Genomic DNA, 25,924 nt, shown 5'->3' with positions numbered 1-25,924 from the left:
GCATCTCTCCTGTGCATCTCCACTGAGGACTGAGATGGAGACCTGAATTTCTGCTTTGCTTATAGCTAAATTATACTTTTTTAAAGAAATCTGATAATGGGGTACCTTTGGTATCGTTTCTTACAGCTCTGACTGTGACCCAGTGAGATCAGCATTATCCAAAAGCTCTGAGGTCTATCAGAGTCCCTTGGGGTGCAGGCACCCATCCATTCTCTCCTGAAGTCTGAGTGAGGAGGAGCTGAGTGCCAGGCTTTTCATTTCCTCACAGCGCAAGGCACTGCAAAAGTAGCCATGACCCTCAAGGACTGTCCTGCCCCAAAGACTTCAATCTTGAGGGCAAAGACTAAAAAACATGCGTGAAAATCAAGCACTTGCCCCATCCTGTAACATCTCTTGTCAGCATCTTCTAATCTGATCCCAAGCTGCAGAAGGGTTGCACTCAGCTCATAAATTACTGGGTACCATTACAGAGATATAAAGCAAGGAACAAAATAATTGCTGGAGTAAGAAAAAGACATGGCTTTGCCCTCGGGTGGGGAGGCACAGTGGGACAGGCTCCAGCACCAGGCCATTTTTAGCAAAAGGAATCACAAATACAATTAACTTCTTAGCTGAGCTGGCTACAAGGAGGGAAAGGCTCCATCCAATAAGCTGTACTCCTTCCCACTCTGCTGCAGAACTGAGTTCTAGAAAGAACACACAGTGTTTTGCCACATCCAAGAGCAAGCCATGAAGATGCAGAATTAAGGTGCCTGTAAATTCACTGGGTTTGCTTCCTGACTTTTTTAATTTCCACTATAGCTCTGATATTTTAAGGTTTTTTATATTTGGATTTGGTAGCTGCTAACACAGATTCTAAGGCTACAAACCATAATTTACATTTTACAACAGCACAACTGCCTGGGTGCCCTTTTCCATCAGCCTCCCGCTGGTTTCAAACACATCAGTCTCCTGGGAAACACATTTAATGAGGAACCAGCCCCTTCCCTGCAGAGCTCTGCTCCATTGGCTGCCTGGCCTCCTGCATCCCCTTCTAGATTATTTATGGAAGACTGGTCAGGGAACAGTTCATAGAATTACAGATTATCCTAAATTGGAAGGGACCCACAAGGATCATCAGTCCAACTCCTGGCCCTGCACAGACACCCCAACAATCCAGGGGTACTGCCCAAACTCTCCTGCAGCTCTGGCAGCCTCAGGGCTGGGACCATTCCCTGGGGAGCCTGGGCAGTGCCAGCACCTCTGGGGGAAGAACCTTTCCCAAAATCCAACCCAAACCTCCCTGACACAGCTCCAGCTGCTCCCTTGGGTCCTGTCTCTGGCCATGGAAGAGCAGAGACCAGAGCTGCCCCTCCACTGCCCCTCATGGGAAGCTGCAGATTTGGGTATTCCCAGGTGTGTCCTGGCCTGCACACCCTGCTGAGCACAGGACACCCAGCAGGCTCCTTCTGGCTCAGATTTCTTTTGCTGCTTTTCAAAGTAGCAGCCAGACAAGGGCCAATGTGTGGAGAGATTTTGAAACTCTCAGAGAACTTTAATCTGACCTCATCTTGCAACATCTCCTGTAGGAGGAAAGCCACCCACACCTTCAAATCTAACAAAGCAGCAAAGGACAGCTCTGGAACACTGCTCCTCTGTTCTGGAAAACACCCTGCTCCAGACAGTGCTGGGAGAAGGAGCCCTGGGAGCAGTACATTTGCAGGCCAGAGGCAAAAGGATAAACAGCTCTCCTGCCATCCCATTCCAGAGCCCCCACAGGACCACGAGGACACAGCAGCTGTCATGGGTTTGGGGGAGGGAATTTGCATTTACCTGTACACCACCACAGGGATCCTCTTCCATGACCTGAATGAAGCCACATTCTCCAGCTCCTTGTCGGTGATCCAGACAGGGACCAGCAGCTTCTGGGGATAACTGGAACAAAGCCTGAAGAAGAGAAAGCATGAAAAGCAAGATGAGGACTGAGCAATCAAAAATCTGCTACCCCAGAGCAGCTCACACTTCCCCAAACTCAACATGCAGGACATTGGCTCTTCCTCCTCATATCTGTCTCAGTGCAGCCTCAAGAAGAGAGCCAAAACATGCTGTCAGGAATGAAGAAAACCTCTTTTTACCTCAGGCCTCACCTCTGGGCTCATAATAAGTATCCTAGTACTTCCCTGGATGCCTTTGAAACAACCTCTGGATTTAAGAATTCACAAGGGTTTAGGGGAACAGTCAATAACTTACATGGAGTTTTTGTTTTCTTGTAGCAGGTACACAGAGCTTCTGGTAAAGAATGGTCTATCATTTTCTGCCCGGCAGAACACGACACCACTGCTCAACTCGACACGTTGTTCAGTGAGGAAGACACAAATCTGCCCAGGAATTTAGCAGTGGGGACTGCAGGTATGCAAATAAAGTGACAGGAGTAAGATCTAAATCATATCTTGTTTGGTGGGGTGCCAGAAATTAAATTCTTATAGATATCTGAACATGTACCAGCAGTGAGAGGAGAACTCTGAAAGCAGAGAGCACTGCCAGAGGGCCGGCTTAGATGGGATATTGGGAAGGAATTGTTTCCTAGGAGAGTGGTGAGACCCTGGCACAGGTGCCCAGAGAAGCTGGGGCTGCCCCTGGATCTCTGGAAGTGTCCAAGGCCAGGCTGGATAGGGTTTAGATCACCCTGGGAGAGTGGAAGGTGTCCCAGCTCATGGCAGGGGTGGAATGGAATGAGCTTTAAGGTCCGTTCCAGCCCAAACCATTTCAGGATTGTAGCACACACAAAATTCCAGGAGTGCAGAGGGGGCTTTCTGGCTTCTGCAGCTCCTCCCCTGCTCCCAGCACAGGCCAAGGCAGGCTCAGACACAGCAGTGCCTGGGAGCTGGACCAGCTGAAGCCCTGCAGCCCAGGCAGGCACAGGTGGGTACACGGCAGGGAACATCAAAGAGCAGCCCTGGCTCAAGGCTATCCCACATCATTTAGCAGGAATGTTTCAGGGCAGATGGGGAGCAAAATGAGGGGGGTGAAAGAATCCACCCAGTAAGCTCCAGAGGGTGGTCTGGTGTCCCTGAGCCCAGGCTATTCCAGCTGATGGCAACAGGCACAGTCAAGAATTAGTTGATGGTGCTGGGGAAGAACTGCCTGCCACGTTGGAAAATGGCACTGCAGTGTCTAGACAGCTCCTCTGGGAGCCCCAGGCAGAAAGCAAGGGTGGCTAAGGGATAAAAACAACTGTGTGAGGATGAGGAATTCAGGAAGCAAAATTAAAGCTGTCAGTTAAGAAGGTGAATACCGGGTTGTCTGTGGTAGGATGTCTGGACTTGGACATCTCTGAAATGCCTCAGATTCCATAAGCAAAGGTGGTCAGGAAATTAGAGAAGCAGTGAAGTGTGACTGAGGATGCAGGAATATGGGAGAGGATTAGCACCTGTTCAGGTCTGGAGGAACCTCTGGAACAGCTGAGTCTATACATGAATAGGCTTCACTGAAGTGCAAACAGATCCCTGGCACCTCAGATGAAACATGGGTGATGTCTTAAAAGTACAGACTGGGGAGAGGTAGTCCAGGAGAGGCTCGGGATTTTATCTTCCAAGAGTTAAGTCACTAAAACTGTGTAGCCTTAGGAAAACAGTAAGACAGAAATCAATAAAATTCAGGTAGGAAACAGGACATCTTTAAGAAGTGAAGCCAAATTCAAGCAGGGTGCATAGAAACAGGCAGTAAGGTCAGGAGAAAGAGACATGTCCTTCTAGGCTAGAATTCCAGAGAAACACAGTAGAGGAAGTGGAAAGCCAGGATAAGTAACTCTGTTGGCTTAACAGTATCTTATAAATTGAAACAAGGAAGACTATCTGTGGCACCCTGAATTTCAGAGTACAAGCTTTGTAGGAAGGCCAAAATAGGCTGAGCTTGTGAACAAAGTGTGGGCAACTTCCAGGGGAAGGTGGAGGTAAAAGTGTGATGCTCAGAGTGACCAGCATCCAGCAGAACGTGCATGGATCAAATAAATCCCCACGCTAAGGAGAAACAGCACAGCATTGAGGCTGCACTACCAACCCCTGCAGGGTGTGAGTGACAGGAATGACATCCACAGAGGCTGGAAGAGAAGCAGAATGTCTGCAAGGGCAGAAATTCCCATGGGAGACTTGTGCTGCTTCCACACAGAATAGGCAAATGTCTGAACCAAAGTGACATTTTCAGACACACCCAAGTGTTTCTTGCTGCAACCAGAAAACTTATACAGAATCTCTGACTCTTCCTTTGAACCTAAGCTGCTCCAAAGTAGAATAACTGAAAAATCCCTTTGTTACAGCATTCATCACTCAGTAGATTCAATCATGGTTTTAGAGGGGATAAGGCTCCTACAACAGCAACAACAACAAAAAGGATAAGATCAGCGCACTTGGGTTTTGAGTAAACACGGCTGTTGGGAGGGAGGTCACCCCTCATGTGTGAGAACTACCTGAAACATCAGTGAACGAGCAGATAGGGCAGTTTGGATTTTCAAAGGGGTTTTTTGAGATCTTTTGTGTGCCTGTGTTTTTTTAACAGGTGTGCTGTTAAAAACAGAGCTGAAGGATGCTCCTCTCAGGAAACAGCTGGTCTTGGGAAGATAAGAAATAGTTCGGAACCTCAACCATCATTTTTCACCACAATGGGAGTCCTAAAGGGAACCACCTGCAGTGGGGTGTCCTGGAAAGCCCTGGGACCAGGCTGAGCCAGACCACCAAGGGGAACAGCCTTGAACTGTGAGGTTTGATGGCAGGAGAGGGTGGCTGGAACAACACAGACACAGGAACCAGCACCTGTGAACAAGGATTGATGGAGAACCTTCTTACCACAGAGATAATGATGAGGAATTGTGGAATACCCTGATTTGGAAGGGATCCACAAGGATTGAGCCCAGCTCTTGGCCCTGCACAGGACACCCCAACAAACCCATCCTGTCCCTGAGAGCCTTGTCCAAGCTCTTGCCTCGCAGGAGGCAAACACGTGTACCACTAACAGAACTCACAGACTTATTGTCCACATGTTCCTGTGGCAAATCCAAGCAGGGACAGTAATTATCACTTTCCAATGGTATGGATAGCATTAAAATTTATAGAGAAGTGTAAAAAAGACAAAATTTGTATTAAGAGCTGTCTCAGAAACCGGTAGGAAACACCATCTGGCTAAAGCAGTAACAGAACTCCTGGCAACTTTTTCCTATAAACTCAAAGTTAAATAAAACCATAACAGTAAAAAGATAAAACCTGAAAATGAGCATCAACATTGGAGGAAAAGTGCTTTGTTGTTTTATTCCTGTTTTTGAAGGAACTACATGTGTACTAAACGCACCAGTACTGAGGCTGATGTGAAACAACTGCCTCGGAGAGCCTGTGTGGACCAGATGGGCAATGCTGGAGTGACCCCATTCCCTGAAGATGTGAGAGCCAGGGAGAGACTGTGTAATAATTTTATTATCACTGTATACTTTTATCAAGACTGAAGGAGTGGTTATTATAAGCTTGTATTGCTCTCATTTTACGATGGCTGTCGCCAGGAAGGAGAGAATAGTTCCCAGATAAGGACATCTCGGAACAGACTTAAAAGACCAGGAACAAAGCCATTACCTTGGAGTATCCTGTCTTTAACAACACTGTTTTGCCAAAGCGGGGAAATAAAAGATAAAAGGACTACAAACAGTTAAAAAGTAACCTGATCCCTGTGAATAGAGGCAGGTGGTTATGATCAAAAGCCAAGGCAGGATTTAAAGCCACACTCCCCGAGCAGCAAGAGAGAACTGGTTTGAGTTGCACAAGGCAATTACACCACCCCTGAGATCCTGGGATGTCTGCAGGAAGCTGGGACCTGAAAGGATCCCCAGGGAGGAACTCGGCATGTGGAGAGAAGCAAAGCCAGGCCCACACCCAGCTTGTTGAGGTTAGTTTTAGGTTCTTTCTTCCCTGGTTTGATTGGAAATGAAACACCTGTCTTCAGAGAAGGCGGCTAATGGCTGTGGATTACTGGCCAGGAAGCAAAGCACAGGTGGTCAATGGAAGTTAAACCCCTGAAAAAAGAGGGATCCAGCAAGGAAGAAGGCTTGACCTACACTCTACCTAGGGCATGGACCTACAGGCTGTGCACTCCGAAACTGAGCAGTTCAGGACAACAACTTTTATTTGGCATCCTTGGAGAAACTGTGTAAATGCCAGCAAAGTCATGTGAACAGTCCCAAATCAACAACATGGTGAGTAGGGCAGTGGTAAAATGGAAATCACCCCCCAAATTTAGTGCTTGTGGCCTGGATTCTTCAGGCAGCAAGCTCCAAAACTGGGATTTCCCCAGTCCAGTGTATCTGAGGTTTCTCATGGTCTCCACAGGAAACCAGTGACCTGAACTGTTCAATCCATAGGTGATGGGGATGCCTGGACTGGCTGGGACAGAGAGGAAAGGCTGAGGGATACCAGTGGTTTCAAGAACAGGATCATGGTGAACACACAAATGAGTATGTCCATGAAAGTCTGAAATCCCATTGGCTTAATGGCACCTGCTGCAAACAGTGCAGCTGTCCTTCTCCAAGAGTCCTGTGCTCCAGCATACAAGGCAGGCTGGAAACACTGACTGGTGACAAAACGTCTCTTCCACTGTGAGAGTGGGAAAACCTTGTAGAGATCTCCACCCCAATGCCCACACAGACCACCTCCAACACTGGCTCACCTGGAATTTAACCCCACAGTGCTGGGGATGTGCCCAGCACACCACCATGTTCCCAGGGAATGCTCTTTTCCCTTGCACATTGTGAACCTCCCAAGCTGCACTTGGACCTCCAGACTCCCAAATGTCTTCCACAGGAATTAGAGCCACCACATTATAAACCTGAGTCAGCATTTACAGTTCCTGCTAACTCTGATGTTTGGGCTGCATTTCCTCTCCAATTCCATGATGTGAAAGGCGGAAAGAAAAGGGATCTGGCTCATACTCTGCTCTGCCTGGGGGCTGTAAAGGCCAGGAAGGGGGAATGGCTGGAGTCTGACTCACCCCTGCTCTGCACAGGGATTACCAGTGGAAAAGTGAGGCAAGAGGAGAGTGGGGAGAGCCTGGTGATGGAACACTCACTTGTAGTTGTTGTTGATGTCAGAGACGCGCCAGGCGTTCTGCAGGTCGAAGCTCATCCTCACCAGCTCCATCTCGAACCGGAACCTCACGTGGTCCCCTGAGGAGAGGAGCACAGGGGGTTACTGACAGCACAGAGGAAATCTGAATGTCTTTGTGGAACTCCACACCAACTGCCATGAGCTGGAGAGTCACAAAACCACAGAAAGCTTTGGGTCAGAAGGGACCTGAAGCTCATCCCATTCCACCCCAGTGAATGTCAGGAACCCTATGGCAAGGAGCACTGAGCACCCACCCCAGGCAATTCCTTCCTCCACACTGCTCTCAGACACTGATTCAGGGCTTCCTCTCTCTTGCTTTAGCCTTGCCTCACAAATTCTGGATGCCTTTGTTGCTCCAGTATCAAATCTTGTTAGTAAATAAATACTGCAAAGCTCTTCACCTCAGCCATATCCTGCAGCAACAACTTGCACAGGTGAGTTTATTTACACTGAACACTTTCTCTAAAGGAAACACAGCAAATATCTCTGATTTCTGGGGTTTGGGGCATGGTAAGGACACAGAGCTTACCTTTCCCCTGTCAGCTTCTCTTGGAATACCTGTACTATTGAACCCCATCCTTTCATCCAGCCTGTCTTTGGACGTTCCATTTAGGCTACTGCTGCTCTCCTCTAGGATCAGCTCATTTTTCAGCCTAAAGCCAGGTTTTTCACTCATTTTAATTCCATCCTTAAACAGCTTCACCATTGATAAGACAAAGTAACTGCAAGAGAGCTTTGTGTTTCCAGGGAAGGGAAACTCCCAGTCCACACGAGGGCACCAGCACAGCTCTGGTTTTCTCTTCATGGACTCAAAGACTTGATTTGTGCCTGTGTGAGGATGAGCCAGAGCTCTCTACAGACCCGATCCTGGAAATGTCACAGCATTTTTGGGTGCTGGAGAAGAGATTCAGATGGGCTCATATTAATTAGGCTGCCTCAAAACTGATGCTGTTTACCACTCCAGGACAGGATTGCCTGAGGTCTCTATTACTGTGATGTCAGAACTTAATTATGGGATGTTTTCTTACATGGAGAAAGGGAAAAGCTGCTTCTGTGTTGCTGGGTCAGAAAGTTTTTTGTTGTGTTTGTAACTAATTCCTTTCACTGTGCTTCTTATGCAGCAGCATCTGGCCATCAGCTGGATCTGTAGGCCAGACACGGCATGACCCAGCAAGGAGAATCTGAAAGCAGACAGAGTTTATGAAGAAGAGCTCAACTGCAGTGCAGTGCTGCTGGCCAGGAGCTCACCTGGCCGGCAGAGATGTGCGTGTTGATCCTCCTCATCCACACACACCCCCAAGCACCAGGCGTGGTAGGCAAATGCAAAGAGGTCCTCAGGCTTGGCAGGGCGGGCAATGGCTCGAGTCAGCCTCTTCAGCCACTCCTGGCACTGCTTGAAGGTGGAGAAATGGCACCTGCAAACCCAAAGGCAAATCACCCTCAGCAGGGACTGAGCCAGGAAAAGGAACACAGCTCCAAGCCTCAGAACCCTGACTATGGACAGCTCAATTCCAACGGCAGCACCAGAGCTGGCCCCAGGCTGCAGCAGCTGCACCACAGCAATAAACCAGATACCTGATCACTTTGGAGTCCTTGCAGATGATGTGAAGCTGGAACATATCCCGACACTCCACACTTTCCATCATTCTCAAAGGCACCTGTGAGGGAGGGACAGATGTAGGGCATGACAAGGCACAGCACAGGCCAGAGCAGCCCCAGCAGCCGTGCCTGCAGGCTCCTCACGCTCCAGCACAGCTCCAGCAGTCACGAGCTGCTTCTGTGAACTACAATCCCACTCCCAGGGTTATGGAGCTCCATGAGTCAGCACAGAGCTCTTCCATGATTATCATTCTGATTTCTGTTCTCTCCCTCAGTAATATCCCACTTGGGGCCAGGCTCTTACTCAGTCACATCCAGCCAAGCACAGGTAACTGAGCTAAACAGCAGCTGCAGTAAGAGACAGCAAGTAAAGGCAGTGAGAGAAATCCTCAAGCTCCTACTGCCTGTGTTGGTGAGAAGTCTCATTAAAACTGGCCTACGAGAGAACTCAACAGCTTTAAAAACACCAAAGTTATTGTTTGAATTTAAAGAAAATAGCAAAGACAAGACCTAATTACTATCCAAAGGAAAATCCCATCCTCACACTTAAATACAGCAGTAAAATAGCAACTGCACTCCCAAGCCTAGCATCCTCCAAGAGGCACCTTCCTGTGCCAGAGCCCCCAGGAACAGGGTATTCCCACCCCTCCTTGGTCTGAAACCCTGCAAGAGGTGGTGGTGCAGGTAGAGCCAGACTCACATTGATCACAGAGTCCTTGAATTTGATATGCAGGCGGTAGTTGGAGATGGCGATCACAGCGTCATTGGCATGGCCCAGGTACTCCACCCCCTCACCCTGCAACACAGTGAATGGCACCTGGAAGGGAGACAGCACCACGTCAGCTCACACAGGCACTTTGTGCACTGGAATTGCCATTGCCTCCACAGTGCATCCCCAAGGAACCATTCCTAGCAAGGAATGCCCTGAGAGCAGCACGGACAGCACTGGCACCACTGCCCAGCCCCGCTCACAGAACTCTCCCCAGGGATCTCCTGTGTGCCATGGCAGTGAGGGCTGGCCTGGGAGGGACACGACGGCAGCACAGCTCAGAGAGAAGAGAGGAGTGCCCTGCACAGCTCCTGAAAGAGCCCAGGACCATGGGGAAGCACTGGAAGGGGCTGCCCGGGGAGGTGGTGGTGTCACCATCCCTGGAGGTGTCCAAGGAACAACTGGATGTGGCACTCAATGCTCTGGGCTCGGTGACAACGTGGGGATCATCAGTGGATTTGATGATCTCGGGGGTCTTTTCCAACTTCAGTGATTCTGGGATTCTGTGACTGATCAGAAGCCTCTGGCCCAGGGCAGTGTCACCTCTGTGCTCCTGCTGTGCCATTTAAACATGGAGGGCCATGAGACTCAGCAGTACCATCCAGGTAAGCAAATGAACCAAAATTGTACCCAGCTTCTGCTAAGAAGGCTCTCAGGGATTCTCTGTGTATAGTTATTTATATGACTGAGGAAGCTTGTCCTGATTAAACTGCAAGAAAGCTTCATTAAAGTTACCTGTATTCAATTTTTAAAAAAATATTTCCATAATCAAGTGTCTGTTTTTCCCCATCAGTCTGGACATGTCACAGTTATTTTTAAAACACGGGATCCTTGCAGACAGTCAAGTTTGACTTTTCTTATATTAAAAAAAAAAAAGGCAGAACAGCCTAAAATTCACCAGGCCCCTTTGTCCTTAGCTAATCAGGCTCCTCCTGTTCCCTGAATGCAACCTACACCAGGTGATGTCGGTAACCAATTATGCAAAAAATGTCATGACAATTTATCATTTCAGCCAGAGCTGAAACCTGCCAGACAGGGCAGCTGATTACACAATTCATTACACTGTAATTAGTACAAGTCAGACCACCTTCTCTTTATTTCAAAGTTGTTTCTATGGCTTGAGTATAAAAACCTGAATTTCCTGGATTTCAGACTTCAAGTGAACTGTACTAAGAACTTCTCCTTTCTTTGAACAAAAATAACCACCTTAGCCTGGCATCTGTCCGAACACTCTTGAAAAATATTAATTATTTGCCTAAGAGAATATCCTCTCTTTATTTCTGCAGTTGATTTCTGCACACTTGCCAGAGCTGTTTTTATCTGGCATATGTCTCTCCTGCTTACGTGGCTCTTTCACACAGCAACAGAAGGGAGACAGAACAGCAAGGGGCTGGTAAGGCTGCAAGAACCAACGGAGAGGAATCCTGGAATAAACCAGCAGGTGCCCCAATACAGCTTGTTATCAACTGATCCTTCTAGAGTCCCAGGATCCTGGAATGGTTTGGGCTGGGAGTGACATCCCAACCCAAGCTCATCCAGTTCCACACCCTGCCATGGACAGAGATACCTTCCACTAGGCCAGGTTCCAAGCCCCATCCAAGCTGGCCTTGAACACTCTGTTTTACAATAAATTAACAATTTCCTGAAGGCAAATTACCCTTGGGAGGGTTGAACTTTACTTCTCCACGCAGCAAACTAAGGCAGTGTCTGTTCTTCTCCAGAAGTCTCAGCTCAGAGTTGCCTCAGCAGCTTCAGCCCCCCAGCCCTGACCCTGCACAACTCTCCAGCCTGTGGCTGCTCCTTCAAGCCAACAGCTCTCGGCCCTTGCTTTCCCCAGCACTGTTTGCCAAGGCAGTGGCAGTCTCAGAACAAACTCAAACACTGCAGCAGCAAGAACAAGGTGAGCCTGGCTCCAGCCCCAGGAGGAGGACAATGAGCACTGGATGCTGTTAAAGGAAGCACCGATTCTCAGGAGGGAATGCACAGCAGCAACAGCACTTGGGGCCCTTCCCAGGGTTTTCTGCAGCAGGAGGCTGGCTCCATATGGAGGTTCCTTCTTCCAGCAGCCGTGCAGCAGGAAAACGCCAGGAGCAAGGTGTTTGAGGGGAGAGCAAGAGTGCAGCTGCACGTTCCCCCTGTCCTGGGAACCTCCCTGGATTCAGGCTGCAGGGCTGGGCAGGCAGCAGCACATTCCCACCCAGGGCTGGCTGTGCCCTGCAGCAGCTCCAGGGGTTGGGAACATGCACAGGGACCTGCTGCCCCGAATGTGCCCCCAGCACCAGCCTGCCCACGGTCTCCAGGCTGTACTGGGCTGGAGAGCTGCTCTGCAGAGTCCAGCCTGCCACATCCCAGAGCTGTTCCGGTGTTTTTGCTTCCTTACCTGCAGTGACTCCTCCTCCTTTATGAGCTCCTTCGGGGGGAACAAGTCCTTGGCCTGGATGTACTCCAAACTGGGAGGGCCTTCCTCACCCTGCATTGCAAACAGAGCACACAGTCAGACAGCCTCAGCCAGCACTTGCTGTGAAAGCCAAAAACTGAAGCTGCTGGATACTCTTGGCACCCCAGGAATTTGGGGATACCTGTGCATGGAAATGCCTGTTCTGCTTTCATATCCCAGCAGTTCCTCTGGCTGTTGCAGAGTGCCCACAGCACAGTGGGATGTTGAAGCCTCCAAGTCCCACCTCTTCCAGCTGAACGGTGTTTGGAAAGCCAAGCAGACACACCTTGGCCACAGAGGACTGATGTGACAGTAACTTGTCACATCAGCTGTTCCCATTACCTGCTCCATGACACCACAGCAAACACACAATGACACAGAGGATTTCCATCTACCAGTGTCAGCCTACTCCTCCTGCTCTTAAAGGACTGCTTTGTTTTGGGAGTTTTCATTTTCACTTTCACACCAAAGAAATCTGGGAAGAGCCTGAATCTTCTGGAGGAGAAGATACAATTGTGAACAACCTACAACCCTACAACAACTGCATCCCAGTGCACATAGTTCACAACAGGCACTACTGACTGGTGCCAGCACTGAGCCCAAGGCAGCTGGACATGTCCAGCCTGCTAAGATGGACACTCCAGAAAACCCACAGAGGCCTCAGGATGGTCTGAGAGGTCACAAGGAACCTGCACATGCCGTTCTTGACAAGTGGAGTGTTATGTCTCAGTTTGGAACATGAGAATCTTCACTCACTCATACAATCACAGTATCCTGAGCTGGAAGGGATAAGGATCATCAGGTCCCACTCCTGGCCCTGCACAGGACACCCCAAATCCCACCAAGTGTCTCAGCGCATTGTCCCAATGCTCCTTGAGCTCTGGCGTGAACTCTTGGTGCCAATTTTCACCAGCCCTCACCCAGGCCCTGTCACATCACTGAACTGCTGCCCAAAGAAGTGCCAGTTCAGACATTCAGCTGCAGATGCTCACCACTGGGAGTCCAGGATGGTGCTAATTCCACATATATTTGGTGTGGGAATGTTTTCTTCAGAAGGTTGCTTACCCTCTAGCTCTAGGCTCTAGCATTTACCAGGAAACACTGTGTTCTGTAAGCACTGAGTAATATTTTAAAATGACATATTTCTGGATATGTCACCCAAGCCAGAATCCCAATTTCAGCCTGAAGAAAGGAGATCCCAATCCTTCTGGCTCAGGAATATTTAAAATGATGCTGAATCCTCTTGTGTTACTGACAGAGGCTGAGCACCTGCAGGAACAGCCTGGCCCGAGGTGCTCCCTGGTCCCTAGGCAGGGGCAGCCAGACCCGTCCCACCCCACATCCCAGGAACCTGCACGCATGTAACATGCTGTTAGAGCCTTCATAAAACTGCAAAGGCACTGCCCCTGTCACCACACTGTGAGGGACACAGGGCACACCCCGGCTCCAGCAGCAGCTGATGCTCACTGGGGACCACGGGGGGGGCTCACTCCAAGGCTGAGGCTCCAGCCCAGGAGAGCACAAAGGGAAGGTGTGTGCCCATGTGTCGGTGTGGCAGCCAGCAAGCAGAGATCCTCTCCCATCATCACTGTGCAGCTTGCAGAGAAATCCCAGAGAGCAGCAGGAACTGGAACAGGGCAGCCTGAGCTCTCCACCCGCCTGGGTGTCCTTGAGTCCCTCCTCACCTGCAGCACAGGGCGGGCAGAGGCTGAGCATCCCCTTCTGCCACAAGCCCGGGTACCGGCAGGGTGGGGGTCAGCACCCTGCTCTCTTCACAAGCCTCCTGAAGCCCTCAGAGCCCCTATGGCCAGGAGTGGCCTGGGGGATGAGGGTGGGTCTGCAGGAAGGGTCAGAGCAGTAAACCCCCTCTCCTGGAGGTATAAAAGGCATATATTTTTATATATAAAAGTATAAAAACCCCTCTCAGGGTCCTGCACAGCCGCAGCCAGGGAGGGGGCGCGGGGCTCTCCGGGGGTCGGCTGCTCTCACAGGGTAATTCCCCAGCTCCAGGCAGGGCACAGAGCCTGTGGAGCCCAGCACAGTGACCGGGGCCTGCCGGGGCTCAGCCACACTGCTGTGCCCTTGGGCCCGGCCAGGGGAGCGGGGACGGCCACGGTGTCCTCCGGCAGCATGCGGGAGCTGGGAGAGGGGGATCCCCGTTCTCCCCACGCAGATCCAGAGGATGCCTCCACCAGCGTGTGAGATGGAGAGCACAGCTGCCTTACGGCTCTGCTTCCATGGAGGAGAGAAGGGGTATAAAAAGCAGCACTTACAAAGCAGTTGAGCATGGAGCAGGAGACGCGGCCTGGCAGACTCATGTTCATTTCCCGAGGCGGCAGCAGGGCCGGGCAGGCACAAGCAGCATCTCCTCCCTCCGGCTGCGAGCTGCGGCCCCGGCACTGCGGCAGCGTCCCCGCTCCGCCGGGAAGGGCAGGAGCATCCCGGCCGCCGGCGGCCCGAGCAGGTGCCGCTGCCGCCGCCGCCGCTGACAATGGAGGGAGGGCGGGCGGAGGACGGGCAGACTCCTCCTCCCTCCCAGGGCCGCCGAGCCCGGCTCTGCCATCTGAGCGTCTCCGCCACGGGCGAGACAGAAAATGGAGCGGGTGGCGGGATGGCGGGGCCGCGGGCACGGGTTCCTCGGCTGGGAGCGGCATTCCCGGCGCTGCTCCTGCCGACACCTGCCTCCTGCCGCAGGTATTGTACCGAACAATAGCGGGAACGTGGCTTCGTGCACCGGCACCGCGCCCTCTGCCCCGGGCCCCCCACCCTGGCACCAAGCCCTTCACCCATCCCTGCACCCCGGCACGGAACCTTCTGCCACGAGCCCACCCCAGCACTGAGCCCTCTGCCCCCAGCCCTGCACCCCAGTGCCGAGCCCCCAGCCCCGGCTCTGCTCCCAGCTCAGCCAGGACCTGCCACTGCAGCCCTCTGTGCCTGGACAGGGAGGATAAAAGGGCTGCCCTGCTGTGTCTCACCTCTCAACACTCCCAATTTCTCCTTTCCAAGAGCTTCATGTGCACAGGGAGTAATTCGATGTCCCTTGCTCCCACCAGTAGCTGTGTGGTGGTGCCTGGGCCCTGCAGTGGATGAGGCTCCTCTCGCTGACCGCTTGGACACTCAGCGCCCGCTGGCAATGCTCACAGACACAGGGTAAGGTGGGTAACCAAGCTGTGGCTGAGCACCCACCTCCCCACACCAGCCCCTCACAAGCTCACCTTTACTACCTGCTGTTCATCAGCCCAGGAGCAAACTGCTCCCAGGTCACAGCCTATCCCAGGAACCACAGGAGCCTGGGCAAACCCATCTCCATTTCTACCATCAGCTGCTGCTAAACCAGGACATGCCCCCATCACTGAGCCAGAGGGAGAATCTCTTTGTTAAGATGCAAAATTAAAACCTGACCATCAGTTCCCAATGACTCAAATCTCAATGGCTCAAATCACACCAGCTTTTTGCTCCCACAACACAAATCCAAACAGAGCCTGTAGCCATTGAGCTCCTCTTAGACCTGTTTGCCCCAAAGACACCACAGACAGCTCTCCCCAGCAATACCAATGGGATCTCAAAGGGTTTTTCTTGAGTCACATAAAAGACTTCAGCATTTCTCTGCAAAATTGTTCAGGGTTAGACTATGCAGAGCTGCCTCAGCTAAAGGGACAGCTTTGTGACACCCAGACATGCTGCCCACTGTCACTTGCAGAGCAAAATTCAGTTCCATGAGCTCCCTTCCTAACAAAACAATCCCACGGACTCATGGTTACACCAGCTTTGCTACTTAGGATAAAAGAAGAACGCATAGCCACACCTGGAGATAAGCCATGAAATCCCATTTCATCCCTGCTCTGCCCCACTACCATTTACACGGAGCACAGTGGGTGGATAACAGGCATTACTCATCCTTGGGGCACCTGAACCAGTTGGCACCCACAAACCAAAATACAAGTACAGAGAGTTATGGACACAAACAGAGGGTTACACATAAGGACAGAGGGTTAAGGATGAGGTTACAGATTTGTCTTGGCCAAATGTAAGTGATAGGAGAGGTGCCATGCTCCCTGCAGGTGACCTTTGCCTGAGTCACTGGAGAGAATGCTGAGAAACCAGAGCAGCTGAAGGAACCTTTTATACTGGAGAGAAAGTGTGGCTATAAACATTGCAAAGCAAATATTTATTATTTTTCTGACATGTATTGGGGAAAAGCAACACAGCACGTCTGGGGAACAGCTGAAGTCCGGGAGTCTCTTGGGTGGACTGTGAGCACACTTTGCTCCTAAGTGCACACAGCACAAGACCAGAGTTTATAACACACAAAAACACAGTCAAGGTAGGTAAGAGGTTTGCTCCAACCCACAGTCAAATTTTTATGGCCAAGGCTCAGTTCAGGGCCTGGCACAGGGATTGTTTGCAGAAAGACCTTTGTAAAGCCCCTAAGCTGCAGCTGTGCAGAGTTAAAGGGCTCCTTGTCAGATCAGTACTCTGAATTTCCAACCTAAGCTGACTGAACATCCACAAATAGAACTTCTGTTTTCACTGAAGTATTTTTGCACTTTTAGTATCAGAAAAAGATTCACACATGACTTAGAAACTTCTGCCCAAGCACTGAGCCTGGTGCGGAGCAGAAACCTTGCTCTGAAGTTCAGTGGCTTCACAGACTTTCAAGAGGAACTTGATTTGATTCTGCTTTCACTTCCTTCAAGAGTTCCCAAAATAGTTGCCCTCCTTTCCCTCCAGTGACCCAGGCAAAGGCAGGAGTGGTGCTGGGCAGCCCAGTGCAGGACTGCAGAGTACTCCAGACTCCCTAGCTGGCTTAGCCAGGGGGATTTCCTAAATGCCACCTCTGATGCCTCCCCAGCTGGGCTCTGTTCCACTGTCACAAACCACTGAGGAAGAGAAGGTTATTTCACAGAACTGGGCTCCTCTGAGTGTTCTCCGTGTGCGTGTTCATGTAGGCAGAGAGAGAAACCTCCCTCATCATCTCCCAACCACCATTCCAAGTATTTCTCAATTCTGAGGAAGAAGAGCTGAATAGAACGTGGGCAGCGTGTTCTTAAGGGCAGCTGGCAGTGACTCGCCCCTTTTCCCTTCCCACTAGAACTGCCCACTGTTCCTGTGCTGCTCCTCTCACCCCTCCAGGCATCCCTGGATCCACACTGCAGGTAAACAACTTGCAGCCTTCTCCTGAAGGTCCCAAAAGGGATTTGGAGGCTTGGAGATGACCCAGTGCTTGGCAAAGATAGGACTTGCACCCAAGGGCCCATCCTGCAGCCTCCAAAGGAGATGAAATTCCCTATGGAGACACACCTGCATGCACCAGGAGCCCAGCCTGCAGCACAGGGTTCACAGGGAACATCTGGTCCCACTTGCCCAAGGAATCTGCACTGGGAGCATGGGACAGGTGTCAGGATGCTGAAATCTCTCTCGTGGTCTGGAGACAGTCAGCATCCTGAAATGAATAATTTTGCCAGTGGCTGGTCCAGCTTTCTGCAAGTTTGGGAAAGTGTGGGCCAGGGAGCAGGTAATTCCCACCTGGCCAGGTCCCTTCGAACCCAAACCATTCCATGATTCTAAGAGAAAAACCAGTCCCATTCACTGCAGGGAGCTGCCAGCACAACCTGACTCAGCCTTCCACAGACACGTACACCCTTCCCAACCCTGGCATAGCTTTATCCTCTATTTCTTTTTGGCATCACAAATAAAATTACTCTCTCCTTAGGCAGAAGGCACCACACCCATGCCTTCTATAGATTAGGGTGGGCTTTTCCTCACCCCAGCACAGGGCACCACCCCACAGATGGAGGGGAGGGAAGGCAAGGGCTGGCAGAAATCTGCATGCGCAGCCGTGTCCCTGGGAGCACTGACACTGCACAGACTGCCCTGATCCGCCTCCAGCTGGAGAAAACCGACACAAAAATTGGCAGGAGGAGGTGACTGCCCTGGGAAGGGAATTCCAGGACATGAGAAGCAAGCCAGCAGGAGCCAGGGAAGCTCTGTCTGACAGCCAGGGGCTCCAGCAGCAGAGGGGCCATCAGGATACTCTACTTTAGATCCTTCCAGGTCTGAATATTTATTTTCAGTGAAGACCAAGCTAGGAACTGGTTATATAGATATTTTTTTCCAGGTGAGATGGGGAAGAGAGAGACTCGCATCATTTATCTTGTTCTAAAATTTACTCTCTTTCTGCCTCGCAGATACCTGCACTGCCTAGCAAAATGCTGTGTGTAACTACTAGAGCTGAGAGCTCCACTAATGCAGAGAGCACATTTCCTTTCCTATTCCAGTAGTTAACAAAACACATTGGGGTCAATCCCTCAGTAGACATCACCATTTCCTCGAGCACTCTGCCAGATTTTTATGTTTTATTTTTTTCTAACATGTTTAGCCAAAATTTTCATGTTCTCAATCTGAATTTCCAGCCCTTTGTCTCTGCAGCTCTCCTCAGCACCCCTTCCCCCACAACAACACGAAGCTGGTGCTGATCCATGTCACTGCAGCAAGTTCAGGCTCTGCCCACCCACAGCCCACATGCAAATCACCCCCTTCAAACTACCCCACTCAGGACACTCTCAGCAGATCTTTCAACATTCCCAGTCTCCAGCTTTTTTCCTCCAAGCAGATCCCTTATATTTTGGGTTATTTCTTGCTGGAGGCATTAGAGGCCCTTTATCTGAGTTTATCAGCAATCTGGCTGCTTTGGATGTGGTTCAGATTCTTTGCTACCACATTTTTCTGTGACTAATTCTTGTGAAATTTCTGCTCCTTTGGTGGCACCAGAGCTGTTATTAACATGGTGTGAAATCCTTCATTGAGAGGCGACAGAAGAACACAATGAGAAAAGTTTTAAAGAAAAAATAAATCAGTAAGCCACAAAAACTGGATGACTATGTCAGTAGTTCAGGGAGACAGAAGGGGGTTCCAGTCTTATTTACTTTTTTTCCCAATATATTCCAATAAGAGGTTTAGGGGTAAATGTATCCTATTAACAGCATCTTGATGACAGTGATAAATCCTCTCTATTATATTATGGTATATAATACACAATACTGTTCCATTCTTCTTGTTCATTCTTGTATTTCTTCTCCTGCATTTAGCAGCAGTACAAGATCTGGACACACAAAGAACAAGACCACCCATAGAGGACAGAGACCAGAATCATGGAATCATTAGGGTTGGAAAAGCTCTCTAAGACCATGGAGTCCAACCTTCCCCAAAGCACTGCCAAGACCACCCCTGCCCCATGTCCCCAAGTGCCACATCCACAGAGCTGTTAAACCCCTCCAGGCACAGGGACACTAACACTGCCCTGGGCAGCTGTGCCAGGGCTGGACAACACTTCCAGTGAGAAATTTCCCCAAAATCCACCCTGAGCCTCCCCTGGCCCAGCCTGAGGCCGTTCCCTCTCCTCCTGTCCCTGTTCCCTGGCAGCAGAGCCCGACCCTCCCCGGCTGTCCCCTCCTGCCAGGGACTTGTGCAGAGCCAGAAATTCCCCCTGAGCCTCCTTTGCTCCAGGCTGAGCCCCTTCCCAGCTCCCTCAGCCCCTCCTGGGGCTCCAGCCCCTTCCCAGCTCTGTTCCCTGCCCTGGACACGCTCCAGCTCCTCAATGTCCATCATTGGACAGGACAGAGAGGAAATAGGACATGGACTCACCATCCTCAGACACCGTCCAAACCCTCCTGCTTCAACCACAGCTCAGCCTCTTCTTGTTCCTCCACAAGTCTCACCTGCAGCAAAGAAGAAAAAACCCAGAGCAGAAGTTTAGCTTATACAAATTTAGTTAAGAAGTTTAATTTACAGGAATGTACTCCAGTGTGAACATAGAGGGGAAAAAAATCAAGACCCCCGAGGCCAGTGTCCAGTCTGTACCTATCCCTGCCAACCTCTGTTTTGTGCCCTTTCCAAGAGCTGATGGAAACCAGATCCAGCATCAGGGGCAGACACCAAAGTCCCAGGACTTGTCACATAAGCACAGAGCAGCCTGTGCCCCACAAGCCACACAAACAAAACCCACACTTCAGGGGAACACAGGAGGGAGCTGAAGGAAGACAGATTTGGTCACTGTAGTTCAAGGACCTGGGGAAGATCCTTCACAGGGAACCCAGGCTGGACAAGGCTTGGAGCAGCCTGGGAGAGTGGAAGGTGTCCCTGCCCATGGCCAGGGGTGGATGGGCTTTAAGGTCCCTTCCCACCCAAACCATTCTGGGATTCTGTGTAGCAGCACAGAAATCTGCATGTGTGTGTCCCCATGTGTTTTAAATACAATGATATTTTCAACAGGGATCTTTAATATTTCAATGTAGCTTGAGGATGGCTCAGAGCTCACCAACCAAACCTGATTTCTGCCAGTCCCCTATAGCATGTCAGAACACCGGGAGTGCTCAAGGTCTTCCATAAATTTTGCCACCAATAATTTTAACCTTTCTCCTCCTCAGGTGAAATACAAATGCCAACAAATGCACAACTGGAGATTATCTAAACATCTCACACAACACACCCCAGCTGGGAATCCCCCTCCTTCCGCCACTCAGGAATTGTGTTGGCTACAGAAGAGCTCTGAATACCTGCCCAAGGCTTTCCTTTGCTCAGAGATTTCCTTCCCAGCCCAGAATTAAGTCAGGTTTGACACCCACACATCAGAAGGCCAAGCTGAATGCCAGCACTGAGGAGTCATTGCTGAGATGTGATTCCCACAGTGAGGCAGCTGCTCCCACAACGCTCCTGCCGTGCAACACTGAATCATGTTGGAATCCTTCTCCTTGGCCTTTCAAGTCATCTCTCACATCCTGCCATGCACTTGACAGGAAAGGACAGGAGAAAGGAATGGGAGGTCAGAAAGGACTCCAGACTTGTGCAATTTATCTCTACATTTACTTCTTACCTTTATGGGGCCATGGAGCTGCTGTGAGGGCTGGAGACCCTCTGTGCTGGAGCCAGGCTGGCAGAGCTGGGGGGGCTCACCTGGAGAGGAGAAGCTCCAGGGAGACCCCAGAGACCCTTCCAGTGCCTAAAGGGGCTCCAAGAGACCTGGAGAGGGACTTTGGACAAGGGATGGAGGGACAGAACAAGGAGGAATGGCTTCCCACTGCCAGAGGGCAGGGACAGATGGGATATTGGGAAGGAATTGTTCCTTGGGGGTGTGGAGAAGCCCTGGTTCATGGTGCCCAGAGCAGCTGGCGCTGCCCCTGGATCCCTGAAGGATCCAAGGCCATGGTGGACAAGGCTTGGCACAACCTGGGATAGTGGAAGGTGTCCCTGCCATGGCAGGGGGTAGAATGAAATGGTCTGCAAGGTCTCTTCCAACCCAAATCATTCTATAATATCTTACATTTAAAAGCAGATCACCAAGTTCCAGGAAAGTATGAAAAAACCCACCCACACTGGGAATCAAATTTCCTGTGAAAAAAAAGGCAAATACTGCATTATCACCCTTCAAACCCAGATCAGTCTTGCTCTTTTGAACTATAAAAGCCTTTTTCCCAGTGTTTAGCAAATGATCTCGTTTCAGATTTCACAGAGGAAAGAGCCTCCAGCAGGTGGCACCAGGAGTCACGACCGACTGGTGACTTACAAGTGACACGAGAAGCACAGTTAGTTTGTGGGTAAGAAAGGGAAGAAAAATGTTAAATATGCTTTTTTCACTAAATCTGAAGATACCTGAGTTATTGACAACACTGAACAACAGCAGTACTGTTCCTGCAGTGTGTTTTGTACCAATGTATCCAATCACTGCTAATGGCCAGTGCAGTTTCTCAGCCCATTTCAGGTCAGAAGCTGGGGGTGGCCACCTGCTATGCCAAGGTGGAGGCTGATGCTACAGAATTCAATGAAGAGGGGACCAGGGACAGAGAAAGCCAAGACAAAAAGGATGGCACTGGAAAGAAGGCAAAAGAGAACAATGGCCTTTCAAACACAGATGGAATCACTGAATCACAAAATGCTTTGGGTTGAAAGGGACCTTAAAACTCATCTTATTGCAGCCCCTGCCATGGGTAAGACCATGCTCCAAGCCCTATCCAACCTGGCCTTGGACACCTCCAGGGACCCAGGGCCTGCCCACCCTCCCAGAGACTAATTCCTTCCCAATATATCTAACCTAAATTTCCTCTCTCAGATTGAACCCATTCCTCTTTGTCCTGTCCCTGGTTTCTGGCTGCCATTGCCAGTGCACACTGATAGCTGATGTTGAGTTTTTTCAGCCCCAAGTCACCCCAAAGCCCAGAGCCTCAGGCTGTTCTGCTGCTGGGCAGTCACAGGCAGAGCATGGGGCCAGCAGCTGCCTGCCCTCCCCAGCACTCCCTGGAGGGAGGCACAGGACAGTACTGGTGCTGCTGGTGGGGCTGGTGAGGTGATGCCACCTGACACACCTGGGCTGGGGGAAGTAGAGAAAAGAACTCACTTCTCTTGAGTATTTTTATAGCCTGTAACCTCCTCTGGAACTCTGAGTCTGGGAGACAAACCCTCAGATAATAACACCATGTCAGAGTTGAGAACACTCGTAAAACCCCTCATTTGTTCTCCTGTAGCCTCCTGCTCATGTGACACTTCCTTATGCAACCACACTGCTGCCTCCAGGGATCTTTGCCCCTTCTGGTGAGGAACAGAGGGGCAGGGACTGGAGCAGTGTCTGGAAACCTCTGTCCCTGTTCCCTGCAGATGGTGGAAGAGGCTGCTGGAAGAACCTGGCCAGGACTAAGCTCTGCCTGCATCCTCCACAATGCTCAGCCTCGGTGCTGGCCAGACTGTCACACACACCTGGAAAGGACTGCTCCTTTTCCAAACTGCAGCTCTGGACTGCAACATCCAGGTCCTCTCTGAGCTGCAATCCAAGTCAGGATGAGCCAGGAACTGGGAACTGCAGCAATCCCCACAAACAACTGGTCTGTCAAAACCCAGGAGAATCACTCCCTCTGCCTCTGCCTCCCCAGGTCTCATGGAGATGCCACAAAAGCACAGAGCTGTGAATTTACAGAAACCTCTGAAAAAAGCTGAAAGTCCTGCCTCCAGCACAGTGGGGTTAACACCGGTGAGCTGGGCATAGGGAACAGGGAATAATGAGGAACAGCACCTGCTCCCTGCCATCACCTGCCAGCACAGCACGGAGCAGGGATCCTGTGGCAAGGAGGGAGGAAGGGAAGGTGCCCACTGGGGCACACACGGAGCTCTGCAAGGCTGGCAAAGGGAGCCAGAGCTGGCCAAGGCTTCCTGCCTGCAGGGGTATCGGGGGTGCCCCAGGCGAGGTGGGTGGCCCCTGGCAGCTCCTCGCTCCCTGCTAGGAGACTCAATTTTAATTGCTCATGAAACTCCAGCCATTGTTTGCAGTTGGAGTGGAGCTCTCTGTGTTCAGCATCTGCCCCAGGCAGAGATTTTTGCTTTAATTTCAGCTAAAATTGTAGAGTTGGTCCTGGTGCACTTACAGGGGAAGAACAAGGCCAATATTAAACAGGGGATGTTAGAAGGAAAAAAACAGGAAACCTATTAGCCTTATTGTGATCCCAAATGAAACAGAAACAGCCATCTCAAGCCTCCTGACTAATTAGAGGCTAAAAATATAATTGTCAGACCCCACAGTTACATGCAAAGCAGATTATATGGGCCAGTCTTTGTTATTTTACACAAAATTACAGCTCAGAGGGTTGTTTCTAATGAAGGCCATGACCAGCTGCTCTTCAACAACAAAACTCTTTTACTGCTGAATAACTATTAAAAATAAAAGATCAGGCTACCAGAGCCCAGGAATGTCACAGCAATACCTGATGATGGTGACAAGTTGCCAAAGTATTCAGACTGCTCTGCAGCATGAAGAGAACATAATATATGGTCTAAGCAGGGGGAAGGGCTGAATTCCAAGATGCAGAATTACCTGTGGATGAAGGGCTGCTGGAAGTGCATCTCAGAGGATCTCACAGGCACCCCCACATGAGCTGCTCAATAGGGACTGGCAAAAATTCCACTGCAAAAATATATAATAGCAGTGATGGCAGAGGAGACAGATTGGTGGCATTTCTGTCCCCAGCACTGCTGGGACCATGGCCACAGCTGCCAGAGCTCAGCCAGCACAGCAGGAACAGCACTGGGGCACAGGCAGTTTTGGGGTTCGTGCTGCTGAACAGTGTAGAACTGAGAACTGAGGGTGGAAGGAACAGTGGAAGCCATGGAAGGAAGGATGCAGGAATGTAGAAGAGGGTGTGGAAAGAGGTGGAGGGGGAAACAGGCAAACAAGACTAGAGCTTGGGGGAGAAAAACACTACAAGAATTCAAAAAATGCTGAACTTGATAGGCTTGGCCAGAGATACACCTGGAGCTAAGACCTGCCAGCCACCTCTGTGTCAGGCTCAGGGGCCAGCTTAGCCTGGAGACATTGTCAAAGCTGTTTAGTGACAACTTGTTTTGCAGAAGAGTGAAGAAACCGGGGAGGGGGAGATCCTTATGGTGCCCCCAAGCTGCAGGACCATGTCCCCAGCAGCATTTTGTCTGTCCTATCCTTTCCTCTGCCACATTTTGCTCAGCCAGGAGCGAGGAGAGATGGATACACAGAGGAACCAGGAAACAGTTTATACCATGTGCAAGATGGAACAAAATGATCTTTAAGGTGCTTTTCAAACCTTGCATTCTGTGATTCTGTGAGATGGGGGTGCACAGGCAGATTCTGACAGATCCCAGCTGGAGGGTCCAGCAGTGTCACTCAGATGCCACAAGGTGTATGGGATAATGAGGGAAGAGAACAGATCCCAGCACTTTGCCAGACCCCTAACGAGCACTGCTACCCATCTCTTCAATGATTTTAAGCATAATTAATTTCAGCAGCCTGCCTGTTTGCCAGCTGACTCTGCTCTTTCCATTAATGACAGTGAAATGGGAGTTTCAAGGGGAACGCAGTGCTGGTGAAGGAAGCAGAGGCAGGACCAGGAGCAGGAGCAGGAGCAGGAGCAGGAGTTTCTCAGCCCATCTTCCCCCTCCTCCTGAGGCTGTGGCTCTGCCGGCACCGCAGCCCCGGGGCTGGGGCAGCCGGTGGCACCAGGTGGCAGCAGCACACTGGGAACGGTCCCCTGCCAGGTCAGCATCTGCCTCCTCCTTCGTGTTCCCAAGGAGCTGCTGGGAGCAGGGATGGGAGCAGGGATGGGAGCAGGGACCGGGGAGCAGGGATGGGAGCAGGGATGGGAGCAGGGACTGGGCAGCAGGGATGGGAGCAGGGATGGGAGCAGGGATGGGAGCAGGGACTGGGCAGCAGGGATGGGAGCAGGGATGGGAGCAGGGATGGGAGCAGGGATGGGAGCAGGGATGGGAGCAGGGATGGCAGCAAGGACCGGGCAGCAGGGACTGGGGAGCAGGGACTGGGGAGCAGGGACTGGGGAGCAGGGACTGGGGAGCAGGGATGGGAGCAGGGATGGCAGCAAGGACCGGGCAGCAGGGACTGGGGAGCAGGGACTGGGCAGCAGGGATGGGAGCAGGGACTGGGCAGCAGGGATGGGAGCAGGGACTGGGGAGCAGGGATGGGAGCAGGGATGGCAGCAGGGATGGCAGCAGGGACTGGGCAGCAGGGACTGGGCAGCAGGGACTGGGCAGCAGGGACTGGGCAGCAGGCTGCCATCACTGGACTGATTCATTCCCCATCCCAGCCAGCCCGAGGCAGCTGCAGAGAGGGACAGACCCCAGTCATTTTCATGAGGGCACGTGGAGGAACCACGGACCGAGAGAGCCCCCATGCCATGCCCACCCTACAGGCCTTTCATCCCAAGCTGGCAGAGAAGGAATTCAAAGCCAAGGCTCCAAGCTGAACCCTGCAGCCATCGGACTGACAGAGACAGGAAGCACAACTTTGGCAAACGTTTCCAAAGTTCCCTGTAACTCCAGCCTGTTGTTCTCCAGCTTTGTTTGCTTTTCTTTAAAAAAGCAGTTGGGGCATTTCAAGTCACAATTAAGCCTTTATTCAAGTACAAACAATTGCCTGGTCCCTACCCAAAGCAGTACAGATGGACCCATCCCAGCTGCAGCCCAGGCTCCTGCCTG

The 25,924-nt window shown here is 51.0% G+C and overlaps 1 protein-coding gene across 3 annotated transcripts in view; it reads right to left on the bottom strand.

The window, feature by feature from the left end:
* MTMR4 (myotubularin related protein 4) overlaps positions 1-25,924 on the bottom strand; it is a 46,322-nt gene that overhangs the window by 9,146 nt on the left and 11,252 nt on the right. For 2 of the 3 annotated variants that reach the window (XM_058854371.1, XM_058854372.1), the window contains exons 2-8: positions 19,568-19,641; positions 11,867-11,956; positions 9,418-9,534; positions 8,694-8,776; positions 8,367-8,533; positions 7,081-7,177; positions 1,813-1,926 (exon numbers count right to left, since the gene is read on the bottom strand). In XM_058854371.1, coding sequence (XP_058710354.1) covers positions 1,813-1,926; positions 7,081-7,177; positions 8,367-8,533; positions 8,694-8,776; positions 9,418-9,534; positions 11,867-11,956; positions 19,568-19,570 — 671 coding nt within the window. In that variant the 5' untranslated portion in view covers positions 19,571-19,641. Of the gene's footprint in view, positions 1-1,812; positions 1,927-7,080; positions 7,178-8,366; positions 8,534-8,693; positions 8,777-9,417; positions 9,535-11,866; positions 11,957-19,567; positions 19,642-23,777; positions 23,832-25,924 lie in introns of those variants that run through there. The other variant, XM_058854373.1, reaches the window with a different exon arrangement.

This window comes from Poecile atricapillus, chromosome 21 (assembly GCF_030490865.1).
Source record: "Poecile atricapillus isolate bPoeAtr1 chromosome 21, bPoeAtr1.hap1, whole genome shotgun sequence".
In the NCBI taxonomy this organism is placed as follows: domain Eukaryota; kingdom Metazoa; phylum Chordata; class Aves; order Passeriformes; family Paridae; genus Poecile; species Poecile atricapillus.
The sequence above is the reverse complement of the archived record's forward strand: the minus strand, read 5'-3'. Positions and strand labels throughout refer to the sequence as shown.